This window comes from Herpailurus yagouaroundi, unplaced genomic scaffold (assembly GCF_014898765.1).
Source record: "Herpailurus yagouaroundi ecotype Mexico unplaced genomic scaffold, PumYag 161, whole genome shotgun sequence".
NCBI classification, from domain to species: domain Eukaryota; kingdom Metazoa; phylum Chordata; class Mammalia; order Carnivora; family Felidae; genus Herpailurus; species Herpailurus yagouaroundi.
Window position 1 is genome coordinate 11,069,255 of NW_024412402.1, and position 19,840 is coordinate 11,089,094.

Here is a 19,840-nt window from a genome sequence, read left to right on the forward strand (position 1 = left end):
AATACTTTTCCTCTCGGGCCCTGCTAACTTTGGCTTGGCCCTTTGGGTGGCGTCGGAGGGCTGCTCTGCGGGTAAATCTGGAGAGCATCTCTTAGTCATTGACCATCAGTACTCCCGGCTCAGAACGAGGTATATGTAAAAGTAATAATGAATGGTTAATAGGCCCGGGTCTCCAGCAAGGAAGACGGGCGCACAGGGTCCCCAGGGTCCCCACCGGCCGGGTGGAGTAGGGGCGGTAACAGAAGGATAAAGTCAGGTCTGTCGCAATCCTTCTAATTCCCGCCCCGAGGGTGGTCCTCCCCTCCGGGGGCGGGCGCCGGAAGTGACGGAGAGCCCGGAGTCTGAGGCTGCAGGAGGAGTTCGCACCCCGCGTGCACCTGGTGCCTGTTGGCCGGGACCTCCGGCTTCCCTGTACTCCCGGGGACCCTGGCGGCACCTCCCGGACCTACCTCCTGAGCACAGCCATGTCTGACAATGGCAACGCGGCCGCGACGGCGGTGAGTATTTGAGCCGGTGATCCTCGCAACTTCGGCATTCCGGACTAGCCGGGCAACGATTGGCCCCAGGTTGCCACCCTCCGTCATCTATTGGTCCGAGCGACTATCCGTCATTTTTTTTTTTTTCGAAGTAGTTTTTTAAAGGACCAGTAGCTGAGTTGCCCTTAGGAAGGACGGGAGATCAGGGAGCTGTGGGGGCGGGATTAAGAATGGAGGGATAGTCTGGAACGAAACCCCCATACCTGCGAGGATCTGGGTGGGGTTCCGCCGGGCCTGGTATCCACTCTAGACTTAGTGAACAGCCCAGATAAGTTCGTCTACACAAGATCGGGACCCTTTTATACGAGACAGGGCCGAGGCAGCATTCGGCCACTTTAGGAATATGTTCCACTTCGGATCCTGAGAGGAGAGTGTACCCCAAGTCTTCCACTTGCACACACACATCTTGGAAGTGCGCCTTCTCCCCTTTTTCCGTTTTATCGGTCACTCAGCCCTGGCCTACTCAGGAGTCCCCAGCTGAGACACACCTTAGGGTTACGATGGTGGGTGGGGCGCCACCCTTGCGCCTTCCTCTCCCAAGCTCGGCGCCGGAGCTGTGGGCTTGTGTAGATGCAGACTACAGCCAGTGGAGGCCACTGCTAGCCTGAGATAAAGAGATGGGCAGGGGCCCCTGGGTGGTTCAATCGGTTAAGCGTCCGACTTCAGCCGGTTTGTGAGTTCGAGCTCCACATCGGGCTCTCTGCTGTCATCACAGAGCCTGCTTCTGATCCTTTGCCCCTGTCATTCTCTCTGCCCTTCCCCCCAGTGCTCTGTCTCTCTCTCAAACATTTTAAAAAATGCTTATCTCCCGTTGTCCAGCCTGCTGGTGAGGAGAGGGATTTTTTGCCATTGCACACATTCTTCTCTTTTAAATTCTTTTTTTAATGTTTATTTTTGAGAGGGGGGGCGGTGGACAGAGAGAGAAGGAGACTGAATCTGAAGCAGGCTCCAGGCTGTCAGCACAGAGCCAGATGTGGGGCTGGAACCCACCAACCGAGGGGTCATGACCTGAACCGAAGTCGGAGGCTTAACCGACTGAGCCACCCAGGCACCCCTACCATTGCACACATTCTTGAGCACTAGGAGTAGGAAAATTTTCGACTAGGAGTAGGAAAATTCTAGCTCCAACTTTTTGCCCATTATTAGCTGTGTGACTCTGGGCAAGTCATTTCACTCCTCAGTTGCTTCCATAACATGGTGCTAGAGATCCTGCCTTGTCTAGCTGATAGGTTGTCATGAAAATTAAGAGCAATAGGATACATGTTCAATAAATAACTTTTTTTTCCAATTTTTGAAAAACATTTATTTATTTTTGAGAGAGGGAGAGACAGAGCATGGGCAGGGGAGGATAGAGAGAGAGGGAGACAGGATCTGAAGCAGGCTCCAGGCTCTGAGCTGTCAGCACGGAGCCTGATGGGGGCTTGAGCTCCCAAACCGTGAGATCATGACCTGAGCCTGTCAGAGGCTTAACCAACTGAGCTACCCAGGCGCCCCCAATAAGTAACTTTTTAATGGAATAAAATATACTGTGCAGAATCGATGCAGGGATTGTTTGAACCCAGCAGTTTCTGAGACCTTAGATTTCTTTCTCTAGGCTCCTAGTGGCCCAGAATTTTAGGGGCCATATTTAGCATTTCAGGCCTAGCCTAATTTGCTTAGGGTCCCTAGGGTTTATTTATGGGAGAAGTGACAGCAATGCAATAGACTGCGGTCCAGGAGCAGCCAGCTGTCACATCCCCAACAACAGAGGCCTCAGAATCCTGCCTGCAAAACAACTCTACGGGTTAAAGATCTCAGAATAGGGAAAGTTGACATTATCTGCAGTGGCTACTCTTTGGTCTAGAAAGAAATAGGACCTGAGACTGAGGAATGCAATTCTACCTGCTAGGCACTGAACACCTTTGTCCAGGGTGCCCTGGCAGGAGGAAGAGGCATGTCCCTTTGAGTTCCTAGCTTGGTCACTGACCTCCTGATATTTCTGGTTGGTGAGACCAGAGGCAGCACTCTAGGTGAATGGACAGTAGGCAGCTCAGCCTTTCAGTCTTATAAACATCAGCAGCACCGGGGCGCCTGGGTGGCTCCATTGGTTAAGCGTCCGACTTCGGCTCAGGTCACGATCTCACAGTCTGTGAGTTTGAGCCCCGCATCGGGCTCTGCGCTGACAGCTTGGAGCCTGGAGCCTGCTTCCGATTCTGTGTCTCCCTCTCTCTCTGTCCCTCCCCCACTCATGCTCCGTCTCTCTCCCTCTCTCAAAAATAAATAAACATTAAAAAAAAAAAAAATTAAACATCAGCGGCAGAAAATCCTGGAGTCCAAACCTCTTCGTTTTATAGATGAACAAACTGATACTAATGGGATGGTATGCTCAAGGTCACCTGGACTCTACAGAAGATCTGTTTGATCCCAGTCCTGTATGTGTACATTCCAGCCAGATTAGGGAATCCATGGTGTGGCACCTGTGGGGTAGCGCTCGGTATCTAGGTGGCACTGAAACTTTCTCCCGTGCCTGCTGTATTGTGGATACTGAACTTGTCCTCAGTGACTCAGCGCAAGTTCCCTCGAGGCCCCAGCTGCCCTGCCCCTGCCTACTGCAGGGCCCACCCTCCCTGTGGCCAGGCTGATGGGCCTTATCTCTCAACCCACCTGGCTGTGTGCAGCACTCCCACCACCTTAGCCGGGATGGGCTTCTGGACCCAGTGTCCGGTTATTACAGCAACAGCAACAGCGGGTCCTGCTATTGCTTCCCTCAGGTCTCTGTTTCTCTGGATCCGTGAAGAGGGCAAAAGGTGCTGAGGCAGGTAAAGGGACCAGTCTTGGAGTACTTTCCCACTCCAAGGCTCAGCTGGCCACAGGCCAGGGGCTGGCTGAGGTTCTTTTCTTCCAAGCCAGGGATTCTGGTTCTTGGACAAGGTGTTGAGGCACACGAGGAACAGAGGGGACTGTGACTTGGGGACTTTTTCTGCAGGAAAAAAACAGCCCAAAGATGAGAGTGATTCGCGTGGGTACCCGAAAAAGCCAGGTGAGTACGGTTACTGGGCAGAGCAAGTTTGTCACAAGAGTTCTGTGCTCCACAGTATTGCAAGCTGGGGGGCCGAGAGGGTTAGGAATGGAGGAAACTGGGTGGGGGTGGGGGGCTGGGTGTTAAATCCCACGCAGAATGGTGTATTGCGTTCTGTGGAGAGATAGTCCCCGGGCTGAGCAGACCAGGCCAGGCCCCTCTCCTTCCTACGTGGGCATTCAGCTACCTCTCTGACTCCAATTCCTTCCGAGTCTCCCAAACCCTGCGAGGGTGTGAGCTCGGGGCAGTGCCAGGGAAGGATAGGACTAATCTGAGTGTTTGCCTCCAGCTGGCTCGCATACAAACAGACAGTGTGGTGGCAGTGCTGAAAGCCTTATACCCAGGCCTGCAGTTTGAAATCGGTGAGTCTTCTGGACAGGAATGGAAGCTAAAGGGAAGCCCTTTCACCCCAGAGGGGAAAACACAACACTGTTGGCTTTCCCTGGACCCAAAGCTTGGTCCCAGTGCCTTTAAGAATCGTTAGCTGTTTCCCCCGCCCCTCGCAAAAGAATTCTTAGCTGTTCCCCCCTCCCCCCCCCCAAAAAAAGAGAATTCTTAGCTGTCCCCATTTTGGAGGGCCATTTCCTCCTCTGAATACCTCTAGCTTTGACTCCCTGGGCTAACCTGGCATTTTGCATCTTCTGCTTTGGGTCTTTTTATGAGTGTGTCTGGTCTTCCTAGATCGTACATTCCTAGAGGGCAAGGAATTGGGCGGGGGTGGGGGAGGGGTGCCTGTATCCATTAGGAGTCTTAGTACAGTGCTGGGCTCAGTAGGGGCTCATTAAACGCCGATCGATGAGCACGTGACTGATTCTCTCCTCAGTTGCTATGTCCACCACAGGGGACAAGATTCTTGATACTGCGCTCTCTAAGGTAACGTATTCCCCCCAATCCCTTTCCCTCCTTTCTCTTTCCTTCCCCCAAAAGATTCACTCTGAGGCTTTTTCCTGACCTGCAGATTGGCGAGAAGAGCCTGTTTACCAAGGAGCTGGAACACGCGCTGGAAAAGAATGAGTATGTGAAAGTCGGGAGAGCATGGTTCCGTCCCAGTCTCTCACTGGGACCCCAGTGCACATCAGAGCTGGATATCAGCTAGGCTGGGGGGCTTCAACCCTTGGCTAGAAGGAGGCTCATATGTGGGTTTTTCAGACCTCACAAAAGGGGAGTGTCCTGGTTCCTAGCCATCTGGCTGCCTGGAGGGCAGGATTGGCTGGGGCATTGGGGACAGGAGGGAGGGTGGGGAGGAACGGGTCTCAGGGTCCTGAGGTTTTAGACGTGCCTGCTTCCTAATGTGCTCTAAGCACACCACTGAAGTAGAGGCAGGTGTAGGTAGAGGAGGGGTGGGGGCCTGCTGCTGGGATCCCTTCTCCTAGCCTCCCTCTCCCGTCTCTTTAGAGTGGACTTAGTCGTTCACTCCCTGAAGGACCTGCCCACTGTGCTTCCTCCTGGCTTCACCATTGGAGCCATCTGCAAGTAAGAACGCTGCGGTCGGGGGATGGGCAGGCGGGTAGGCATCATGTTGACCTTTGCTTTTCCCTTTGGGACGCTACCCTCTGCCTCTACGGCTGAGGGGTGTCAGGCATGGCCAAAAACAGAAAATGCCAGTTAGTTGGCTATCAAGAGACCCTGGAAGTGACCTTAACTGAGATCTCTTTCTCATTCTGTGACTTTTCCTCCATCTCCAGGCGGGAGAACCCCTATGATGCCGTTGTCTTTCACCCAAAATTTGTTGGGAAGACCCTAGAAACCTTGCCAGAGAAGAGGTGAGTGGGGCCCAGATAGACATCCCGGTGGGACATGCACAGAAGACAGAGGGCTAAGAGGAGGAGGAAAGGAACCATGCCTTTCTTGGGTTAAATCTCATTTTACACCCTCTCTCTGAACAGTGTGGTGGGAACCAGCTCCCTGCGGAGGGCGGCCCAGCTGCAGAGAAAGTTCCCACACCTGGAGTTCAAGAGCATTGTATCCTTTCAGAGGAGGGAGGGGGCAGTAGCCAGGGAGGAAGATGAGGTCCATGGGGCCACTTCCAGAGGAAGTGGACCATGGACCAGCAGGTCTGTCCTCCACTGTCTGCCCTATTTGTCCATCTACCCATCCATCCATCCATCCATCCATCCATCCATCCCTAATCCTTTTATGTTTTCTTAGCCCCAGGCCAGTGCCTGGCACTGGGGATAGTGGTGAGACCAACGATGTCCTTGCTTATAGAGTTATATTTTTGCCTGGAGACAAACAGGCATTGATAATACAGAGTGATACTGAACAGTGATTACTGGGGAACAGGGGAGGTGGAGGGTGCTTCCATTTTTGTTTCATATTCTACTATATTTTGATGTTCTAAATATATCAAATGTTTCATAAAGCTGATTTTCAAAATAGTACATGTTGAGTGCTCCAGTGCACGAAGTAGGGAATTCTCTAGAAGCTTCTAGCTGGAACATCGATAAACACAGACTTGGGGGTCGGGGAATGCTTCCCAGAGATCTTGTAATCTCAGGCAAGTTATTCAACCTCTCAGGCAAGTTATTCAACTTGTCTGTATCATTTTCCTCATCTGTAAAATGGAAGTAATTATAATACCTACCTCATAGGATTTGTGAAAATTAAATAGATGTATGCAAAGCACTTTAGATCAGTGGTATGTAGCAATTAAGTGTTAGTAATTAAGTAAACGTTAGCTGTTATCAGTAAGCTGAAAACTAAAGGTGAGATGTTAGTTGGATCCAGAAGGACTCAGGCAGGGGGAGCAGCAGCATGAGGCTCCAAACTGCCCGGCGCTTGTGGTCCTTAGCGTCTCTGCACAGCGGGGAAATCTCAACACACGCCTTCGGAAGCTGGATGAATTTCAGGAGTTCAGTGCCATCATCCTGGCTGCAGCTGGCCTGCAGCGCATGGGCTGGCAGCACCGGGTGGGACAGGTAAGGGGCTGTCCCTTCTCCATCCCCAGTTAATCTTCCCCCTGTTCCTGCCTGTATTCTCTTTCTGAACACCCTGCCTCTAACGGTATGCACTGGAAGTGAGTCCCAGGCTGGGAAGATTGGGGATCAGAGGATAGACCCCCACTTTTGCCTACCTAGGCTTTCTGTGTGGTAGGGAAGCCCCATCTCACTACTGTCTGCTTTTAGTACCCCCAGTTCCACCCTTTTGAGTGCCTATTCTGCCCCTGCAGATACTCCACCCGGAGGAGTGCATGTATGCTGTGGGTCAGGTATGTTTGACCTAGGAAGCCATGTGTTGATGTGCTCTTTTGTTCTCAACCAAAAAGCTGGTCTTGCAACCTTGTGCATAAACATTTCTAGGGAGGGGGAGGGCTTGCGAGATTTCTGGGCTAAAAGAGACCCCAGGGAGCAGGTGGAGATGGGCTGGTTCCCATGCTCAGCTCCATTGGTTGGGGAAAGATTAGGCCTGATGTCTTAGGCTGTTTTTCCCTCAGGGGGCCCTGGGCGTGGAAGTCCGAGCCAAGGACCAGGACATCCTGGATCTGGTGGGTGTATTGCATGATCCTGAGACCCTGCTGCGCTGCATTGCCGAGCGAGCCTTCCTGAGGCACCTGGTAGGACCTGTGTTCCGGGGATTGGAGGGGTGGGGACTTGAGGAGTTGGGAATAGTCATGGAGGAGATTTCTCAAATTGATGCTCTTTATTTCATGGTAATTCATTCTTGAATGTATAGGCAGGACTGGGCTCCTGCCTGTTTCAGTTATGTCTTCAGAAGTCTATCTCTGAGGGTTCTGGTGACAGAGTCCTTGGAGACACAAGAGTCCTTGGAGTTCACCGGGCAACTTCTCATTGCAGGAAGGAGGCTGCAGTGTGCCAGTGGCCGTGCATACAGCTATGAAGGATGGGCAAGTAAGCACTGTGACATTTGTCCCCATGCACGTCAAGTTGTCCACAAGAGCCCAGGTTTCTAACCATTTCTCTCAGAATATGCTGAGATAACCGTTTTCTTTCCCAGCTGTACCTGACAGGAGGAGTCTGGAGTCTAGACGGCTCAGATAGCATGCAAGAGACCATGCAGGCCACCATTTGTGTCACTGCCCAGGTGCCAAAGCTGGAGGGTGAGGGAGAGGGTGAGAAACAAACCTGCATGTTACCTCCTCTTTTGTGCTCACCAAATTCCCCCTCCTTCCCTCACTTAGCATGAAGATGGCCCAGAGGATGATCCACAGCTGGTGGGGATCACTGCCCGGAACATTCCACGACAAGCCCAGCTGGCTGCTGAGAACCTGGGCATCAGCCTGGCCAGCTTGTTGCTGAACAAAGGAGCCAAGAACATCCTGGATGTTGCACGACAGCTTAACGATGCCCACTAACTGGTCTGTGGGGCACAAGTGCCTGGGTTGCTATAATGCAGCGCCTGCATCCCAGCCCTAGTGCCCCGGTCTCACTGCTAACTGGGGAGTGATTACCCCAGGGGATTGAACTGCAAGGTCAGAGACTCCCAGGGACTTGCCTCACCTTGGGGCTGTGTGAGTGCCTTGCCTCCTCAGTAGGTGGGGGTTTCATCTCTTTAGAGAAAAAGTTCAAGCCACAGCCTTTGAATGTAACCAACTCAACTAATAAACCAGCTCTGAAGGTGACTTTGCTTTTGGTGGGGTTGCAGTTCAAGGACCAACAGAAAACCTTTTATGCTAGAGGCTGGGACGTCTGTCCAAAGTTCTTCTGGGACATTTTTGGTTTCTGCCACCGTAGTTATTTCAAACAACAAATGGTCTCCCAGGGAACACCAAGAAAGCCGTGATCAGACAAACCTAGGACTTGCCCCTCTCGGGCTAACCCGTGTGTCTATCAGGTGAGCCACGTATCAGATAGCCCCCCTCCCCCACCAGCCCCCACGACCTCAGGAAGATAGGAGTCTACAAAGTCAACCCTACAACTCGTACAGAACGACCACAGACATTGCGTTTTTAAAAAACAATCCTTTAATAAACAAAATTAGTCCATCTGAAACTCCCCAATATGTAAGGTACTAGTCTTGGATGGGTTATAGCTGCAAAATTCCAGTTCCGAAGCTATCGGAGGCTCAGTGCAGACGGGGACTCACGGGCCGGTGCTGGTACGAGGCGCGTGGCCCGGTAGAGTAGTCGCCGGAAGCGAAGTGGGGCGAGCGGCGGAGCCAGAGGGCCCGGCGGCGGTCACACCGCGGGCGCGCGCACACCTCCTGCGGTCCCCACGGCCCGCAAACCCGGGCTCCCCGCCCATTCCCCGCCGCGGGCCGGCCCCCCGGGCGAAGGAGGCGGGAGTCGGGGGTGCTGTCAGGACGAACGGCGATCGGTCTTTCCCGCACCGCGTGCGATAAAGTCCCGGCCCCGGCGCGCGCCTCAGCCCTGCGTCAGAGCTGCGAGCGGCTCTTCCAGAAGGCACCGCGGCCTCACCGCAGCCCACCGGCTGTTCCGGGGCCGGCGCGGCTGAGTCACGGGCGCCGTGGAGGGCAGGTGCGCGCCCCCAGCCCCCTCCCAGCCGCAGCTCTCTGGTCTCTGCGCCAGGCGAGCGGGGCCGCCCCTCGGCCCAAGACACCGAGAGCGAGGACCCGCGAGCCCGCGCGGGGGAGGGGTGGGCCGGGCGGCGGCGGCGACGACAACGCGGGAGGGGGAGCCGAGCGCCGCGGCCTCCCGCCCCGAGCCCGACGTGGCTCAGCTCTTTCCGTGAGGGCTGTGGTGGCCCTTAAAAGGGCCTTTGTGGTGGCATGGGGGGCCGGCTGCGACGCGGGCTCCCCTCAGTACTCCTGAGAGGCCTGGGTGGCCTTCTTGCCGCCCGCCGGCGCCTTCGGCCCCACGGTGGCGCTGGTTTTCTTGGGCAGCAGCACGGCCTGGATGTTGGGCAGGACGCCTCCCTGGGCGATCGTCACGCCGCCCAGCAGCTTGTTGAGCTCCTCGTCGTTGCGGATGGCCAGCTGCAGGTGGCGGGGGATGATCCGCGTCTTCTTGTTGTCGCGGGCCGCGTTGCCCGCCAGCTCCAGGATCTCCGCGGTGAGGTACTCCAGCACGGCCGCCAGGTACACAGGCGCGCCGGCGCCAACCCGTTCGGCGTAGTGGCCCTTCCGCAGCAGCCGGTGCACGCGGCCCACTGGAAACTGGAGGCCGGCGCGCGACGAGCGCGATTTGGCCTTGGCTCGGGCCTTGCCGCCCGTCTTGCCACGGCCCGACATGCTGCGCGAGGTAGAGAAGCGGTGAAGAAGGACGCCTACCAAAAGGCCAACGAACAGCCGCCCGCCGCAGTCCAACTGCTGCCGCGCGCGCCCAGAGGCCGCCCTTATAAGCCCCCAGGGCACACCCCCGCGCCCTCCTGATTGGCCCTTTTCTCTAATACCCGCCTCCGGTTGGTTGCAGTTAACCCTTCAGTGACGTGCCACGACTGAGGGAGCGCGCCCGCCGATTGGTCGAATTTGAAAACCTTTTGCCCGGGGAAAAAGGCGAGGAGGAGTGGTAGCACGCAGCCAGCCAGCCACTCCCTGATGTAGCCAATCTATGTGAAAGGCGCCAGATTTAAACGCTCCAGCTGGAGCCCAGAACCGGAAGACAAAGAGGGTGGAGTCTGAGCCACCTCAAGAGCCTCTGGGAAATCTTTGCGGGCCTAGGAGTTTTCACGGCAAAGGATCAACACCACTGCCTCCCCTTCCAGGTTTGGTCACCCTCTTTTTTCTCCCTCCTCCCATCCTGCAAAGGTAAAGCTGAAGAGGGAATAAATAAGACGCGCCCGCCACCCCAATTCTATCCCACACCAGAGAGCAGGTAAGTCCAATCTTATGGCCTTTCCTGCTACCTGAAGTAGCGGGACTTCAATATTTATTCAACATATTCTATCCAGTCTCCGTTCTTTGTTCGCTTCCCGATACACTGAAAGAAAAAGGACGGGGCCGAGAGAGAGGCATCCTCTTGAAGGAGGTGCCTCCCCCCACCCTCCCAATCTACCCTAAAATGCCCATATAGGAAATACACCTACCGGAACAACAAGAAAAAGACAACACTTTATTGTCACCACTGGAAGCACCTGGCCCCCCAGTCTGCTCTTACTGATCAGAATACTTAATTTATAGTCAGATATCAAGTGATCTTCAAGCCCGTGTCCCTATCCCCAGCCAGGGTTCTATTCTCAGGCCCAACATATTCCTTCAGAGTCAGAGTTGTGGATAACTGCATAAAAGCTGCAGTATCCCACCTTCGGAGGCTGCAAAGACGGGATGGAGAGGGAGAGTGGCAGGTTGAAGGAAGCCATAGCCAAAATCCAATCCACAGTCGTTAGATGTCAATAATCACAGCAGAAAGGAAATGCTAAGTACAAAATCTGGAGGAGAATGAAAGGTGGGAGAGGCCTGGCCAGGAGGCATTTCGCGTCCAGAAAGAGGTGGTGGGCCTGAGTCAGGAACCCTGCAGACCGTGCAGTACAGGGCAATGTTCAGGGGACTCAGACATCGTAGAAGAGCCGGACAAGCTGGTACCGAATGGAGAAGGTGACAGCACTGCCGAGGATCTGTGAGGGGAAACACACTAGAGTCAGAACCCTGGAAAAAGGGACACATGGCAGTGTTAAGCGCTTCCCCAACCACACCTGGAGCAGCAGCAGCAGCAGGGTCAGGTTCCTCTCATGCATGGGCCCGAAGACCTTAAGTACCAAGTTGATGAGGGTCATGTTGTTACACTCTGTGAAGGCACCGTCGTCATTCTCATTCTGGTGCACGGTCACTAGCTGGAGACTCTCTGCTACCTGGAAGGATCAGAGGTGGAGAGAATATCAACCATGCTTCAGCAATGGGGATCTGCTTCATGCTTCCAAACTCCCCTTGGATCTGATGCAGGCCTAGGTTCCCCAGTCCCTGAATTCCAGATGGCGGCCTAGAGCCTTACCTCCTTGTTACCCTGTTACCTTTAGAATAAAGGTGCCCAAGAAAGAGAGGCTCTTGGTCTTGAACTTGGAATAGCTCATCTCCAGTTTGCCTGTCTTGGTATTGAGTCTGCAGGGGGAAGAGAGCTTTATGTGACTGGGCCACTACAAGAACTCTCCTCACTGGGGCCAATAGGAAGAGCACTGAATGTGGAAACCAACCTAAGATCTTCTGGCTCTGCTTACTACTGTGTGATCAGAGCTGATCAGATTATGTAGGTAAACGTGCTCTGTAATTTATAAGAGCTAACCACATGGACAGAGTTAGCCCTTCTTTGGGCCCACTCCCTTTGCACAGCATATGTGTAAGGCTGGCTTTTCTGCATCCCGAGTGAAAAAGCTATGATGTCCCTTTCAAGCCCCAAAGTGGCTACCTGGGCATACGGTGGCGAGGGCAGGGTATGATATGCAGGAGCTGAGGCAGTGAGTAGAGGAAGTTGAACACCTGGGGCATGAAGAAGAGTAGCATGGTCTTGCTGAAGTGTCCCAAGATGCCCACCACGGCAAAGGTCATGCCAGCAAAGTAACAGAAGGTATCTCCCACAAACACCCGTGATGGGTACCTGTGTGGGGGAGAGGATCTGAGCCAGGGGCAGGAGGCACTACCAATCTTTTCTCGCACATCACGTACCCTGGGCCCTGGGCTAGCCCTGACTCTAGTTCTGGCCCAGAGGAGACTCCAGCGCTTTCAGCAACTGTCCAGAACCCAAAGCCCTGAGTTCATTTCTTTCTGGGGGCTCTATAGCACTTGTCCGTAACTATGATTGGATAGAGAGTAATTGAAGAATATTACCGACTAAAGACCCGGAAAACACTCACTGCAGGTGTGTACAGGTGTAGCCTCTCCAGTAGGAGGTGGGTCAAGATCAGGACCATACTTGCTACATATTCAAATAGTTATTACCCCTAGCCGCAGGCCTACTTACCAGTTATGGTAGAGCAATCCCAAAGTGGTGAAAAAAAAGGGTATCATGAAGTAGAGGGAAAAGACATGATCATCCCGATAATCACCTTTGGAAGCAGGGGAAAAAGAAAGCACAAGTTGATAGGTATTTCCCCTGCATACCTTGGTCCTATTTTTGTCTGTCTCTTAAGTTCTGTTCCAAGCTGTATTCTCCACCTCTTCCCAGTCACATTCAAGAACACACTACCCCTTTTATGTCACCCAGGCAATTCCTAACATTCCACCTTGTTCATGAACCCCTCCTAAATGAGTTACTGTCTTCAACTGGGTTTAGATCATTCACACCGAGGTTTGATATATCAGCTTTACTTCCTAACTGTGTGACTTTGATCATGACCATTTAAATTTTCTAACCCTCAGTTTCCTCAAATGTAAAATACGGTTGATGAGAATACGTGCCACATGTTACAAAGCTTAAATGAGATCATGTTTTAAAAGTGGTTGGTTTTGGGGCGCCTGGGTGGCTCAGTCAGTTGAGTGTACGACTTCGGCCCAGGTCATGATTTCATGGTTCACAAGTTTGAGCCCCACATTGGGCTCTGTGCTGACAGCTCACAGCCTGGAGCCTGCTTCAGATTCTGTGTCTCCCTCTCTCTGCCCCTCCCCAGCTTGCACTCTCTGTCTCTCAAAAATAAATAAAAACATTAAAAAAAATTTTTTTTTAAGTGGTTAGTTTTTTGTTTTTTTTTTTTTTGAAGTTTATTTATTTTGAGAGAACCAACAGGGAAACAGCAGACAGAAAGGGAGAGAGAGAATCCCAAGTAGGCTCTGCACCATCAGCACAGAGCCTGATGCCAGGCTCCATCCTGTGAACTGTGAGATCATGACCTGAGCCAAAATGGAGTTGGACGTTTAACCTACTGAGCTACCTAGATGCCCCTAAAATTAGTTAGTTTTAAAAGGCACTTACTGATCTCCATCAGCCAAAGACCACCAGAAACACACCTGTAGTCAAAGCTGGGTTTACTGACTTGTAATAAGGGAGACATTGGAGACCACACATCACAGGCAACCAGGGGATGCCTCAGTAAGAGGCGCCTATTATAGGATTTAAGTAATTCTGGGCAAAGCAAGGAGGCAGAACTTTGCCCTAGACTGGGTGCTGTCAGTAGAAGTGATTCTGTGATTGAGTATCTTAATTTTATCTAAGAATTAGCAGGAACTGAGTTATCAGAAAGCAGCAGCAACTGCCCATGTTGGCCAGAAGAGGGAGGTCTTAGTCGGTTTTATTAATGCACAGTGTTCTTGCAGTTTGTCTATATTCAGACATGGTTATGGAGGAATCTGGTTTTTGTTTTACTGTGTCATGGTCACAGAGTGACCCTTGTCTGATTCCGAGCTTCTGTGAAATTGCTTACGTTCAATAGGGGAAGACCATAACCTACCTAATAGTGCCAACCCAGCTATAAAGGACAGGGCAGCTATTTTTCTCACATTTAATAAATCTGAATATATTGCTTTTTCCCCTAACCTCCCCAAAGCCAGATATCAGGCAAGTTCCTCAACACTCAGACTTCTCTCCCTACTCCCCAATCCCACCTACCTTCCAGCTCCACCAGATTGAAGACAATGATAGAAGCAGAAATGACTAGCGACTGGCCAGCCTCTAGGCCATTAATTCCTGCTAGGATATTGATGGCATTGGTACAGAACACGGCCAGCAGCCCCATGTAGACGTAGTACAGGATCCCTGGGGGAAGAAGACAGGAGTGTGCCACTCATAGAAATGAGGGTTTAAAGGGATTCTTCAGAGACGAGTGGCGAGGAAAAAGTACAGAAGCAACAGAAAAGATCTGAGACGACACAGGGACAAGACAGGGATACTTAGGGGAGAATCTGGAGCATCAGGAAGGATGCTCTGCTAGGTATCTCCCAGCGTAAGGTGCCCTAAAGTAGAGGCCACAGGGTCAGCAGCGGCAGGGTTACTCACCCAAGTCCAGATGCAGGCCAAGAATCGGACGGAAGGGCTTGGGTACCACAACGGTCGTGTTGCCAAAGTTGGTGAAATAGACCATGAGAAGAGGTAGTGAGGCAGCTGTAGGCAGCAGCAGCTTATGGCGCCAGCGCAGATTCAGTACATCGTCCGCGAAGCCCAGGAAAATCATGCAGCAGATGGCAAGGAGCGCACCTATCAGGGCCACAAACTGGGGGAGGCTCGGGCAGGTCACAGCTCAAGCCTACTCCTACTTCGCCTTTCAAAAAATTCCTGTCTTTGCGCTCGTTCCTCAGCCCCTCAACCCAAACCCAAATAACCCCGACTCCCTCAAGTAGCTGCCAGCCCCCAGCCAACAAGCAACCGCCCCCACTCACCCACTTACTTCATGGTGCGGGAAGGCTTTACACTGCTCCTCCACAAAGCAGTTGAGGAAAGGGAAAGGGATGAAGCAGAAGAGGATGATAAGGAAAACAGCACCGCTGATCACTCCCTGGGACTCTGGGCTGTGGCCCAGCAGCAAAAGGGGTGGGCGGGGGGGGGGGGGCGGGAAGGAGGAAAGGGGGCGTGGTCACTCACTAGTGCAGGCATCACAGCAATCTAATGGGGAAGGGCGGAAGGGCACCAGTGCGGGAGTGCCTGATACACACGAGGGTCTCCCAAACCACTACCTCCCTTCCCGATGTTAACTAGCTCTGCCCTTCACCTCCCAGAGCCCGGAGCTCTCTGCGGAGTTAGCGTTCCGTCTCCGCGCTCAGGCACCCCAGTTCCCGCCGTTGCCCGGCCCACCCTTTTCCTCTGCCCTTGCCTCCCGCCCGGGACCAGGGTGCCGCCGCTCACATTTGCTGCTGGCCGATTTTGTTGAGGTCCTGGCCACAGAGGCGCGCGGCGATGAAGTGGCCACGGAAGGCGGGGATGAGGGTGACTGTGGCCACAAATCCCAGCAGCGAGCCGAACAAATTCACCAGCAGCGGCATCGGCAACTCGGGGAAGGCCCACATGATGACCAGCCAGGGGGCCCGCTCCGCCGCCTCCGCAGCTAAAGGGCAAGCTGGGCGGGAGCCCTCGGCCCTCAGCAGGGGGAAGTGGCTGCGTCTTCCCACAGCCGCCTGAGCGAAACCCAACAACTCCGACTTGAGCCGCCCTCGGGACTCCGGCGGGCCTCTATACAGCAACCTCGCCTGTGGCCCCACTGCATTTGCCTTCCCACGGTTTCCTCCCGGATCTTGCTCGCAGAGCAACCAGCGTTGTGGGAGGCGGCGGCGGCCATTTTTAATGCGGGCACGAGAGCGGGAACCGGAGTGTTATTTTAAACTTCACCCTTTTATTCGAGAGTTGAGTCACCACGAGGGTATTGGGAAAGTAATTAAAAAGACAAACAAGAGTGGATACTTTCCTAAGACCATGTTAAAGGTGTACAGCCCAAAGCGGAAAAATTGCTTGCCCGGTTCCAAAATGAACACCTCCTTGTCCCACGTGTCTGACGCCGCTTTCTGTTGGTTCCACGTCAGTTTTAGGTCGGCCGGCCGCCTCAGGTCACATTTAAAGGGCCAGTACCCTGCGTTTCCTCTGGGGTACCTCTGGAGCCGGGAAGATGGCTCCTGGAGGCAAGGGGAAGGGCAGGAGGGACGAGGATGAGGAGCACCCCTGCTCCTGGTAGAAAACTTGTTGCCAACGTAGTCGGAAGCCAAGGTAAAAACAGCTTGGCTCCTGGAAACGCAACTACAGTTTGGAAGATGATGTAAATTCTAAAGCCCAGACACTTGAAAACTCCCTCCCACTCCATGTTTTTCTTGTCCTTGATTCAGGTACTCTTCTTTCAAAGTCCCACCCGCCTTCTACCCCCGCCGAAGCTGTTAGCTGCCCGGCAACCCAGCGGGGCATTTAACCACTGAAGGGACTGAGAGTGCCCTCAGGTCTTGAATTCAACCTGGTACTTGACTTTCCTTAGTCCTGGAACACTGCATTGTGCCAAGCTCCCAAACCTAAGAGGTGGAGCTGGAAGGTGGCATTGGAAAGAGCTAAGGAAGCAGGAGGCTGAGCCCCACACGTGGTTTCCTGTGGGCCTGAGGAACTGCCAGTCAGGTTTCTTCCTCTAGGTTACCATGCCTTTTCCTTGGCACCTGCTTCCTTGCAGATAACGGTTCCCCCGTTTCTTCCCTTTCATTCACCAGCAGGCTTTCAGTGGAAAATGATTTACATTCCACAGAGAGGAAATCGCCACCAGAGAGTACAAAGACAACTCAAGTATCCCCTCACTTTGTCCACTCTCAAAAATGGTGCTCACCAGGAGTATGAGGCAGGTTGACTTTTGGGGCCAAAGATGGTCTCTCCTGTCTCTCAAAACCAGGTGTGAAATGTCCCTTCGACTTGAAGGCAGCTGTAATTAGCAAGAAAAAACTCATCTCTGTATAAAATATACTTTATATATATAAAGTAATCCCAGTAATGTACTTGATAGTATTCCACCAGATTGTAAGTACTTGTTATTCCACTGGTAGTGTTTCTCTCTCTCTCTCTCCCTCTCTCTCTCTCTGTGTGTGTGTGTGTGTGTATCGGTGCCTCTTAGACTGGAAACTCCCCAGAGGTGAGTGTTTTCTGTTCTAAGGAGATCCCCATGGGGCTAAGGACACACAGATATCTGTATACAAGGCATCATCACACACAATGAGTCTGGGTCTTGAAAGAGGGTCAAATCACAATAGGAGCACACAGAGCAATTAGGGGGAGGTGAGAGGATGTTGAAGAGTAGCATCTCCAAAGATTTCAGTCGGTGGCAAGGGTGGAAGGGCCTCCCAAATAGGGAAAGTGAGACTCCAGGAGCAGGTGGAAAGGAGGAGCTTGTGGGAGCCTCAGAGGAGGCAGCATTTAGTTATCTTGTTGATCAGGAGCAGGTTGAGACTCCCTGGAGGTTTGAGGGAGAGTGTATCTATTTCCTTTTTTATTAGGAGTTCAGTCCTAATAAATCTTCCTTCCCAACCTGGCATTGGGAACATTTGACTCTTTCTTCTCCAGAGATCATTAGCCAACCCCCCACCCCCCCTGCAACCCCCACTGGAACAGGGTTGGTTGGTGGGGGGGGGGGGGGTTTCAACGTCAAGACACTAGGGATTTTTCATCCAATATACATGTTTGCCATCAGAAAATGGTTACTTGGGTACTTACATTATAATCTCAACATTTTTGTACCCATGATGGTAAATGCCCAGTTGATTATCAGACTAGTTAGAAGAAACAAACACAGGACTTGGCCACACTTGAAATTTTGTGGCTTTCCTGGTTAAAGTTCAAAGCATTTGCCTGAACGCCGAAGCTGGTCCTAGAACTTACAGATGAGGTGAGTCGTCAGTAGCTTCTGCCGGTTTCTTGGGCTAAGGAGACAACATTTCACATGCATGTCTCCTACTAGGGAGCCCTGAGCACCTCCCAGTGAGCAAGGCCAATCTATTGTTAAGTCTGATTCCCTGTCAAAGCCTGTCCCAAAAATGTTTTATAGTGCCTACAAAGTCCATGAGACAGCTTTGGATAGTCTGGGCAATGACTCTTGCGGGATCCAGGCTCTTTCCAGGCAGCTGAGCTACGTTTTTCTTTTCTTTTCTTCCCATCTTTCCCCTATCAGTATATCAAAAGTTGTTAGCTGAAAGCAAGCCCCAAGATCTCCCATTCCATTGAGCTGAAATGAGTTTTCTTTAAAAAAATTTTTTTTAATGTTTATTTATTTTTGAGACAGAGAGAGACAGAGCTTGAATAGGGGAGAGTCAGAGAGAGAGGGGGAGACACAGAATCTGAAACAGGCTCCGGGCTCCGAGCTGTCAGCACAGACCCCGACGCGGGGCTTGAACCCACAGACTGGGAGATCATGACCTGAGCCGAAGTCGGACGCTTAACCAACTAAGCCACGCAGGCGCCCCGAAATGAGTTTTCAAAAGATGGAAACAGTATAGAAATTCTTAGTGTTGACATGCATAATGGAATATTTTCTGTTAGACTTTTTTAAATGACAGGGGCGCCTGGTGGCTCAGTCGGTTAAGCGGCCAACTCTTGATTTTGGCTTGGGTCATGGTCTTACAGTTCGTGAGTTCGAACCCCACTTTGGGCTCTGCACTGGCCGTGCGGAGCCTGCCTAGGATTCTTTCTTCCCTTCATTTCATGTCTTTTCCTCACCTAATGATTAGAAACATTCTAGGGGCACCTGGCTGGCTCAAGCCGAAGAGCATGCGACTCTTATCTTGAGGGCATGAGTTTGAGCCTCACGTTGAGTGATTACTAAAAAAGATAAAAATTAAAAATTTAATAAACTTAAAAAAAAAACACATTCTAGGAATCTTTCATCATTTTTGGTGTCCAGTGATGACGCACGCATGGGCAGGACGACAGCAAGGTTAGTCCATTACCAACCATCCCCCCATCATTTCTTACAGTGAATTCCCAGCATCCCAGGCTACCCCACCACCTCCTCTGGCTCAGGAACCCTGTTGCTGACCTACCAGATTCTGCCTAACTCTGCAGCCCTGCACTTTAGAAGGCATTGTTTATTCCCAGATACTCCTTCTTTGGACTACTGACTGGATTTGGGAGGGAGATTAATACCTACCCTGTTACCCTGTGTGCTGAACACTTTGCCATATGTACATGGAGAAGGGCGTCTTGGGGAATGGAGCTTCCTTTTAATTCTGTTGCAAGAGTTTCCTTCCTCTCCCTCCAGAAGGAAATGACAAGCTCCTGTCCCGTAGGGATGGAATCTCCTCCCTTAAATCCAGGAAAAGGGATCGATCCTGAGGCCAGAGTGTACCCATAGCATCATTTTGTATGTGTGTGCACTTGTTGGGGTATCACATATTTGGATGGCATCACATGTTTTGGCTGAATCTATTGATAGTCCAGTGCTACGCTGCCAGCTCCCTTCTCATTACCACCTTTTCTACACGTGCTCCATGGGCAAGAGCTGTTACTATGGAAATATATTATTTTTAAAAACAGAAGCAGCCCCAGGCTTGGGAAATATCTCCAGAACAAACCCACGCGAGCAAGGAGGTTAATAGGGTGTTCCTGGGTCCTAGGTGCTAGGAGAAGGGAGGTGGTGGTGGTGGAGGGAGATTAACATTCCATGTTCTATTCTCAGACTCTACTAGGTTCAAGTTCTTTCTGGTCGGTGTCTCCTGGACCTCCGCGAGGCACTTCTATGTAGGAGGGATGCTCTGCACCTATTTACTCACCCAGGGCCTAGCTTAGGCCAAGAAATGGGAACCAAAGAAGCTGCTGCGCCTAGGGGTGTTGGGAGAAGGAGCCGACGCCATCCACGGAGGTCATGTCCTTAACCCCACATGCGTCCAAACTATAGAAATCTAAGTGCGTAAGGGAAATCAGAGGAGATACCTCAAGTGAGCGAAGTTACTCTTGCTGTGAGCTCGGGGGGAAAGGGAGTACCCCTTTTTCAGTATGGGGCGGGGTGGTCAAAGATCCCGCCTA

At 52.2% G+C, this 19,840-nt stretch overlaps 3 protein-coding genes across 7 annotated transcripts; 1 reads left to right on the forward strand and 2 right to left on the reverse strand.

The window, feature by feature from the left end:
• Positions 1–306: 306 nt before the first annotated feature.
• HMBS (hydroxymethylbilane synthase) lies at positions 307–8,170 on the forward strand. 4 transcript variants are annotated; one of them, XM_040483266.1, is made up of 15 exons: positions 307–497; positions 3,287–3,334; positions 3,422–3,555; positions 3,884–3,956; positions 4,418–4,467; positions 4,553–4,608; positions 4,990–5,067; positions 5,280–5,357; positions 5,481–5,556; positions 6,399–6,512; positions 6,764–6,802; positions 7,028–7,147; positions 7,389–7,442; positions 7,549–7,635; positions 7,733–8,170. In XM_040483266.1, the coding sequence occupies exons 3-15, from the start codon at positions 3,520–3,522 to the stop codon at positions 7,904–7,906; spliced, it is 1,035 nt and encodes a 344-aa protein (XP_040339200.1). In that variant the 5' UTR covers positions 307–497; positions 3,287–3,334; positions 3,422–3,519; the 3' UTR covers positions 7,907–8,170. The 4 variants fall into 4 exon arrangements, with proteins under 4 accessions (XP_040339200.1, XP_040339198.1, XP_040339199.1 ...); XM_040483264.1 differs by having other exon boundaries at positions 3,502–3,555; XM_040483265.1 differs by having other exon boundaries at positions 3,287–3,330; positions 3,502–3,555.
• A 322-nt stretch (positions 8,171–8,492) lies between these two features.
• On the reverse strand, positions 8,493–9,871 carry H2AX (H2A.X variant histone). The gene has a single exon (XM_040483267.1). It carries the CDS (start codon positions 9,739–9,741, stop codon positions 9,310–9,312), a length of 432 nt encoding a protein of 143 aa, XP_040339201.1. The 5' UTR covers positions 9,742–9,871; the 3' UTR covers positions 8,493–9,309.
• A 670-nt stretch (positions 9,872–10,541) lies between these two features.
• On the reverse strand, positions 10,542–15,593 carry DPAGT1 (dolichyl-phosphate N-acetylglucosaminephosphotransferase 1). Of its 2 annotated transcripts, none has more exons than XM_040483262.1 (9): positions 15,212–15,593; positions 14,757–14,877; positions 14,369–14,489; positions 13,982–14,128; positions 12,401–12,485; positions 11,849–12,037; positions 11,457–11,544; positions 11,140–11,297; positions 10,542–11,063 (listed from the first exon to the last, which is right to left on the reverse strand). In XM_040483262.1, exons 1-9 carry the CDS (start codon positions 15,370–15,372, stop codon positions 10,952–10,954), a joined length of 1,182 nt encoding a protein of 393 aa, XP_040339196.1. In that variant the 5' UTR covers positions 15,373–15,593; the 3' UTR covers positions 10,542–10,951. The 2 variants fall into 2 exon arrangements, with proteins under 2 accessions (XP_040339196.1, XP_040339195.1); XM_040483261.1 differs by having other exon boundaries at positions 11,142–11,297; positions 14,369–14,582; positions 15,212–15,592.
• Between the last annotated feature and the right edge of the window lie 4,247 nt (positions 15,594–19,840).

Bases quoted from the DNA above. Each gene is read 5' to 3' on its own strand.
- HMBS (XM_040483263.1), top strand. From the start codon at position 465: ATGTCTGACAATGGCAACGCGGCCGCGACGGCG. The intron at 3,957-4,417 runs GTGAGTCTTCTG...TTCTCTCCTCAG, and splicing joins AGGCCTGCAGTTTGAAATCG to TTGCTATGTCCACCACAGGG. The intron at 4,609-4,989 runs GTATGTGAAAGT...CCGTCTCTTTAG, and splicing joins CACGCGCTGGAAAAGAATGA to AGTGGACTTAGTCGTTCACT.
- H2AX (XM_040483267.1), bottom strand. From the start codon at position 9,741: ATGTCGGGCCGTGGCAAGACGGGCGGCAAGGCCCGAGCCAAGGCCAAA.
- DPAGT1 (XM_040483261.1), bottom strand. From the start codon at position 15,372: ATGTGGGCCTTCCCCGAGTTGCCGATGCCGCTGCTGGTGAATTTGTTC. The intron at 14,878-15,211 runs GTGAGCGGCGGC...GCTGGGCCACAG, and splicing joins AAAATCGGCCAGCAGCAAAT to CCCAGAGTCCCAGGGAGTGA. The intron at 12,038-12,400 runs GTAAGTAGGCCT...TCCCCCACACAG, and splicing joins GGATTGCTCTACCATAACTG to GTACCCATCACGGGTGTTTG.